A 7,627-nucleotide genomic window follows, 5' to 3' on the forward strand; every position below is an offset into this window, starting at 1 on the left:
TATATATATATATATATATATACATATATTTCGCGTAAATTTATATACTGATATATGTCTTCCTAAACTGCGACAATATATACAGGGTGGGGCAATAACTCTGTCCACCTTGAATATCTCCGCTATTTTTAGAGATATGAAAATATTGTTATTACAAAAGTTGTAGGGCATCAAGAGAACTATAACATGTGCTAGTCATAATTTTTTTAGGTGGAGGCGCTTCGAAGATTTCAAGGTCAACTTCATTTTTTTAAATGGAATTATATGAATTTTTTTCACTATATGATTCCTCTAATTATTTTGTACATAAAAGTGTTAAGGTAGAGATATAAGAAAATAACCAATAGTTTACGAGATATTTTACATATTCTTTTGATGCATATTGACACAAAATGTTAAATAACTCGTAAACTGTTGACTTTTTTATTATCGTACCTTAATACTTTTGTGAACAGAATAATGAGATAAATCAAATGGTGTAAAGAAAACACATAGTTGCGTATTTAAAAAATTATCCATTTTGTATACATATTTTTTTTAAAGCAACTATGTGTTTTCTTTACACCATTTGATTTATCTCATTATACTGTTCACAAAAGCATTAAGGTACGATTATCAAAAAGTCAATAGTTCACGAGTTATTAAACATTTTATGTCAATATGCACCAAAAGAATATGTAAAATATCTCGTAAACTATTGGTTTTTTTATATCTCTACCTTAATACTTTTATGTACAGAATAATTAGAGAAATCATATAGTAAAAAAAATTCATATAATTCTATTTAAAAACATAAAGTTGACCTTGAAATCTCCGAAGCGCCTCCACCTAAAACAATTATGACTAGCACATGTTATAGTTCTCTTGATGCCCTACAACTTTTGTAATAACAATATTTTCATATCTCTAAAAATAGCGGAGATATTCAAGGTGGACAGAGTTATTGCCCCACCCTGTATATATATATATAAAGCAACTAAGATCCAGCTTAGACTGTTATAGGCTTCGATTCGTATTAATAGTTATGTTGTTACATTAACGGTCTTTTAAAAATTTAATGTAGCATTTTTATGATAAATATAAATAAATATTTCTGTTCCGGAATAGGATAAGTTTCGCGCTACAAAAGCCGAATAAAGGATCGATTGCGCCATCCATCGATTCTGTCCGTGAATCTTTCGTCGCACTCACCGCGCCGTCTTGCGAATATCATTACTACAATTTAGCCGCATATTTGGATACCGATGTCGCTGTCGTCCTGCCGATTCGTCGCGCTAATCGCGCAGCGCGATTCTCCCCTCAGACACAAATCAGTACTTGCCGTGTCAAGTCGTGCTCTCAATTAACACAAATCAGTACTTGCCGTGTCAAGTCGTGTTCTCAAATTCCTCGCAGAAAGCAGTAGCTTTCTTTCTACGGGTTCGCTACCGCGACTCGTTACTTTTGTACGTCTCATCACGGCTACCGTCGTGTATGAGTCTCAGCGTATTAACAGCAGTTAATCGTCTGTCTCGCCGTGCCACGCGAACAACACTTCGTTTACTTGTGAATAAAGCTTGCATACAACAAGTTAAAAGAGGAGTGCTCAGTGGTCTCAACCTTCCAGTCCACCAATCCATTCCGTCATTCGAGATCTCAGTCGAGATCGAAACAGCGATTCATACAACACATCGAACAATTTCTAATAAGTATTTTTTACTTGGATTATAATGTCTCATTAAGTATGTTCATAGCATTTACTACAAGTATAACATTTACAATAAATATTTATAATTTGTGCAATCTAAGATCATAAAATATTTATAAAATATTAAAAATAAATCTTACAAATATTAATAAATATTTTGTAAATAATTTATAAATATTGTGTGCTGTCTGGGATGGATTTCCATGGGAATAAACAAAATTTAGAAGATAAGTCAATTGAAATGATATAAAAATGATATAAACATTGTACAAGATAACCACATTCAACAGTTAATAAAATCACAAATAGGAATATTATTTCGACACTAAGATCTAGCCTTGACCGTCGTTGGCCATTCTTTCTAAATTTATGATATACTCATGTCGCGGTCCTAGATTTATTTATATTGTGTACAATAATAAATGTATAATAGAGTAATATTAAAACAATGATTGAAAACATTTTGTTATGAACAAATATTATTGGGAGGGCATTGAATCATAATCCTGATATAAGTAGCGAAATTATTACAATTTAATAAACGATAATTTTAGACGTTTCGGCCTTAATTATATATAAGCCATCTTCAGTATACAAATTTAACGCTATGTAGCAGTTAATTTACAATAAAATATGTGAACAATTGCATATAACTTAACGATCGGTTGAAACGTCTAAAATTATCATTTATTAAATTGTAATAATTTTACTACTTACACCAGCATTATGGTTTAATACCCTTCTAATACAACTACTTGTATTTGTTTATAATTTTATTTTGTTATGACTTATAATGCAACATATATATGCACGTAAAAAGTTTTACATGAAGGCAAAGTGGAGAATAAATTAATATTTTACCTAATTGTTCAGATGTTTTCTTGTTTGTATTATCATAGTCTGACGGAGGTAGAGTTTTCAGTTTTTTTTTGCGCTTATCTGAAAAATATAAATATTTCATAGTTAATTTAAAAAATAAGTTCACTTTATTAACTAATTACATAATTACCAATTATATTAATATTATACAATAAAAAAATTATAATAAATTTTTCTGTATATAACAATTTGATTGATGTTGTAAACATACAGATATATGTGTACTCAGAAAAAAGTTTGATTTAAAAAATATTTACTTGAATAAGACAAAAGAAATATTATAGCAATTATGGCTTATTTGTAGTTATAAATTGAGAATTAAATATGTTATGAAATTTTATATATATAGAATACCTGAGTCACTATTTTCTTTATCGCTACTTTCTTCGTTGTTACTTTCATTTGAAAGAACTTTGCGAGACTTTGTGATTACCCTTTTTCCTAGGTGTTGTGGTGTACTAATAATGCTTTCATTTGCTGTCGACCACTCTATGGAATCTCTCTCCGCTTGTTTCGCAATAGCATATGTTTCTACATTATATAACAAAAGTATAAAATATTAACAACGGTAAATATACGAAAAATATACGTTTATTACACATAATTATATCAATTTTTATCTTTAACGAATAATCGATTTATTTTATAAATTGTTGCCTTTTATAAATTGTTTAATAGATTAATAAATTGATCGATAAAAATACAGCTTCTCGACTTTTATTGATGAAATCAAACATTAAATTTCTCAGTGAAGAGTGTAGTTACTATATTTTGTTGACCACAGATATCATTGGCAATTAAAGTTTTTCGAGTTACATAATATACATCTAACTATATTATTTATATTTCTAATAATGCGCGATGTGCATTAATGAATTTCAATCCAAATGGTTGTAAAAATCCAGATTTTACTCTGATACTTTTTCACTATTGTAAAAACCCTAATAAATTATTGAAAAATGACAATCGAACATAAATAGAAAAAAATAATGGTTAACAGGCACGTTGACTTCAATTGAAATTAAAACTCTTATCTTTCAATATCGAATGTTCTACATTTCTCATTATATCATTTTTCAATGATCACATCAGACCTAATTCCATGAAAACTATTCATCGATGTATCGAATCACATTATATCTATCGTGACCTTTTCCATGTTTACTCGGAAGTGGAAACTGTTGAAGAAATAACTTTTTCTAACAATATATTGAAATCTATTTACCATATGGTCCCCATAATTTGTGAAAAGAATGTGAAGCCCAGTTGTTTTGGTATGGTGTACATTTAGCAATTGCTTTTGATAAATTGATATGTTTTGGTGGCCACCAACACAGTTGTTTTTCTTTCTGTACCCATGAAGTCGGCACAGCAGCGGTAGAGTCGTCAAAAAAAAGTACTACGTACATCTAAAATATAGATAGTTATGTGATAATTAAAACGTGCCATATACACACATGATCAGGCAAGTTTATGAGCGTTTTCAACGTACACAAATGGCACAGTGTAACACTGTGTCTTCCATAAAGTGTTCCAACTGTGACAGTGAATTATAAATTTATGATTCAATTTATAATATGTATTAAAGCATACTTCATATTATTGGTCATGATTGCAATGAAGTAAAGGCATTACGACGAATTCGTCGTCAACAGGAATGCGAAATCCCTTGTCTTTGATATATTTAATGGGCCACATGCGCACCTCTGAAAGGTCCTTCACAAGATAAATGTTTAAATTTGCAGATTCACATGAGTAAAGTGCCAGTGAAACCTTATGACGGAAATATTGACCTATGACAACAGGTTCATTATTTTTGTATGCAAAATGTTGCATGACTATAATACTTCCATCTTCTAAGAAACCACAATTATCGCTGTTACAAAGATTGAAAGTGCAGTTCGACAATAATAACTTAGAATGTGGTCTCGTACAAAAGAATTGCAATTCTTGTTCAGGAAGTGGATTTGCCATATACGGAAAGTGAATATTATTCTCTTGGGATAGATATACAATCTCTTTATTCTCGGAAATTCTACAATGAATTTGTTGCAATGGAGCTTGAGATTTTCTTATAAGTTTTTTTAGTTTTTGCATAAAATTTTCAAACGGAAATGCACTAAATTTATCTAGAGAACCATATATCAGAACATCATTAGAAAGGTGAATTAAATTGTGAACATTGTAGGTCAAATTCTTTTCCCCGTAAAGCGTTTTAAATTCATAAACAAAATATTTTAAGAGATCTTGCGCGTATTGATTATTGCAAATACAGTTTGCAGGATGGCACAGAATTCTCATAGCGCAATTAAACACGTTAAAATGAATATAATAATCCAATGGTAAAATTGTTCTTAATGCTACTGGTCCAATATACAACAAAAACAGTCGGAATTCCGTTGCTTTCCAGCGATCTAACTCTCCCAAATTTCTGCATTTTCTTTGAAATTCTTTTGGTATCCATGTTGACAAAATTATTAAAAAGTCTGATAATTGTTTGATTTTCGCAGCTGTTAGTCTGCAATCTCGTCTTCCACGCAACCACAATACGAGCAATTTTTTCATTACCCCTAAACAACATAAATGCATGTAGTCTAATGGAAATTGCGTCACCATTTTCAAATTAATCAATTCAAATGGAGAGTTTCCAATATGATGTTCTTCGTAGGATCTCCGGTGGAAATTGTCATCAGTTCGTTCCGAACTGTCTAGATCCGTAAAAAGAACTCGATTATGTAAATATTCGCTTTCTTGGATGCATAACCCACACCCAAAATGTGCATTATGACTTTTCACACATTTTACATACGATCGAGCTGGAGTATCGCATATAACAGCATTTATTACAACCTTGGAATGTTTTTCTACATATTGAAATCCTTCTTCTATCAGTTTTTTACTTTCAGTAATGAAATTCTTCAAATATTCGCTAACTGAAGAAGGTTTTGCATTCCCGTGATAAACACCTGTAAGAATTATGCATGCATACCGCATTTATTTCAATAGATAGTATATTAAAGCAAAAAAAACGAGAAAGATCTCCAATTGATTAACGAGAGAATGTGGAAAAATTATCTATCATAAGCTTTATATTTTATATACGCATATACTTAATAAATTATTATGAAATATGTTATAAATACTTTAGGAGAGATCTATATATGCTTTCAAATAATATTCAAAATTTTATAACACAAGAGTAAGTTAATTGTTAATAAGAAATGATATTAACGAATAAAGTATTGATATTAACAAACCTTCAAGAATTTATAATTCTCAAACATATTAACAAAAAATAAAATAAAATTTTCGAAATTACTGTTTTTATATTAAATGTGTAAATTAATGAAAGTCCGAAGAATACGATTATTTTTGAGGCAATACTATTAAACTTTTCTTTCCTATTTATCATGACAAATTTTAAAGTACTTTTTGCCGTCACATTTTTGTCGAAGAAGTTTCCACATTCGTAAACTACAAATTATCTTTTTAGATTCAATGGGAACTCATTTCAAGCGCAAATCATATACTAAGAGGAATAATTTTAGTGTTGGAGCATCGGAAAATATTATTTCACGGAAAAATGCTTTCCTTAAATTATTGGGATTTGTAATAAGAAACAACAAAAACTATTTGCACTATTGCTAAACAATCGAAAACCTTTTTGTGATTTTCGCTCTATCCTCCGATGCATTTAAAAAAAAAAATAAATTACCTATAATAAATGGATTCCATTTACTAACAGTATTACTGATTTTCCCAAGAATAGGCCATAACTGGCTTCTTGAACTTTTCGCTATAGGTAATCCATCAATTCCAATGTCTATATAAATTTTATCGAGAATTTCCGAATGATCCACATGGCTTCTCAATTCATCTATAATGCCTTTTAATAAACCATAATGAAAATAATTTCCTGGTGTAACCTTTCGTATTAAAGTCTTTCGAGGAGTGCACAGTAAAGTGCGTGCATTCGTCGGTAATTGTTCCATAGGTAAATAAATTCTTAATATTATTAGCAAAGCTGATAAAGCCGTATGGCTTATTCCAAATAAAAGTGCCCACTTGCACAGTTTTTCAGTAAAATTTTCTTTCTCAACAATATCAATAACATTATCCTCTATATCAATATTAATATCGTCAGCTTCTATTTCGTCCATTCTTTCTTGTGAAGAACAACTTTCTTGTGAAGAACAACTTTCAAATGTTTCTCTAATACTCTCATTCTCAGATTCTTCCGCGACTAACTCGTCTTCGATACTGCGGCTTTCATCAATGTCATGATTTATTACATCAGCTTCAGAAAAACAAGCGGCATTATCAGCATGTGCTATGGCTGCGAGTCGTCTACGTTTCTGTCTCTCAGACAATTGTAAAAAAGGTTTACGCTCATTCATTTCTTCTACAATAAAATAAAACGATATATTCCAATACCTCAATTAAAGACACGAGTAATGAGAAACGATTATTGCATACTTCTTATCGATTTATTGGAAAGAGCAATGTATATGAAAATAAGAGAATTTCTCTTTGCTTTAAATGAATGATATTTATTGAATAAAGGTAGTTATAGAAGTTCTCAATTATTACTGTTATAGCCCGAATGGCTATCACTTATTTTATTAATTATTTCATTTCAACCGGCATAGCAACCGGCAGCGGAAATGCAAGTCTGCACATTCTTTAAACCGCGCGCGACAAAGCGTCGATCTAAGATCATAGCGCGCGAAATACCTAAATGCACTCGGCATGGCAACCAACAGCGGAAGTGCAAGATTGCACATTCTTTAATCACGCGATCGCGCCTCTAGCGCGACGAATATTACCATATATGGTCCGATCAAAGACCAAAAGCGACATCATCAAACTCAATATAAGCGACCGCCTAAATGCCGAGCGCAGAGTCTTGTCTTGAAATCTAAACGTAACGATACGTTACGCGCGTCGCGAAAACCGAGTCAAGTAACATCCGCGATAACGTCGCCGACCGGTATACTCATAAGTCACGAGCGATAACTTTAAAATATATTCATTTAACTAAACAACTGTATTAATTAAATG

General features: G+C 31.0%; 1 protein-coding gene across 1 annotated transcript in view; it reads right to left on the bottom strand.

The window, feature by feature from the left end:
* Nucleotides 1–7,627, bottom strand: part of LOC108774327 (uncharacterized) — a 20,255-nt gene that overhangs the window by 4,940 nt on the left and 7,688 nt on the right. The window contains exons 2-3 of the mRNA XM_018540403.1: nucleotides 3,792–3,975; nucleotides 2,921–3,097 (exon numbers count right to left, since the gene is read on the bottom strand). Of these exons, the coding sequence (XP_018395905.1) occupies nucleotides 2,921–3,097; nucleotides 3,792–3,975 (361 nt within the window). The remainder of the gene's footprint in view (nucleotides 1–2,920; nucleotides 3,098–3,791; nucleotides 3,976–7,627) is intronic.

The sequence above is a fragment of the Cyphomyrmex costatus genome, unplaced genomic scaffold (genome assembly GCF_001594065.2).
Source record: "Cyphomyrmex costatus isolate MS0001 unplaced genomic scaffold, Ccosl1.0 scaffold243, whole genome shotgun sequence".
NCBI lineage: Eukaryota > Metazoa > Arthropoda > Insecta > Hymenoptera > Formicidae > Cyphomyrmex > Cyphomyrmex costatus.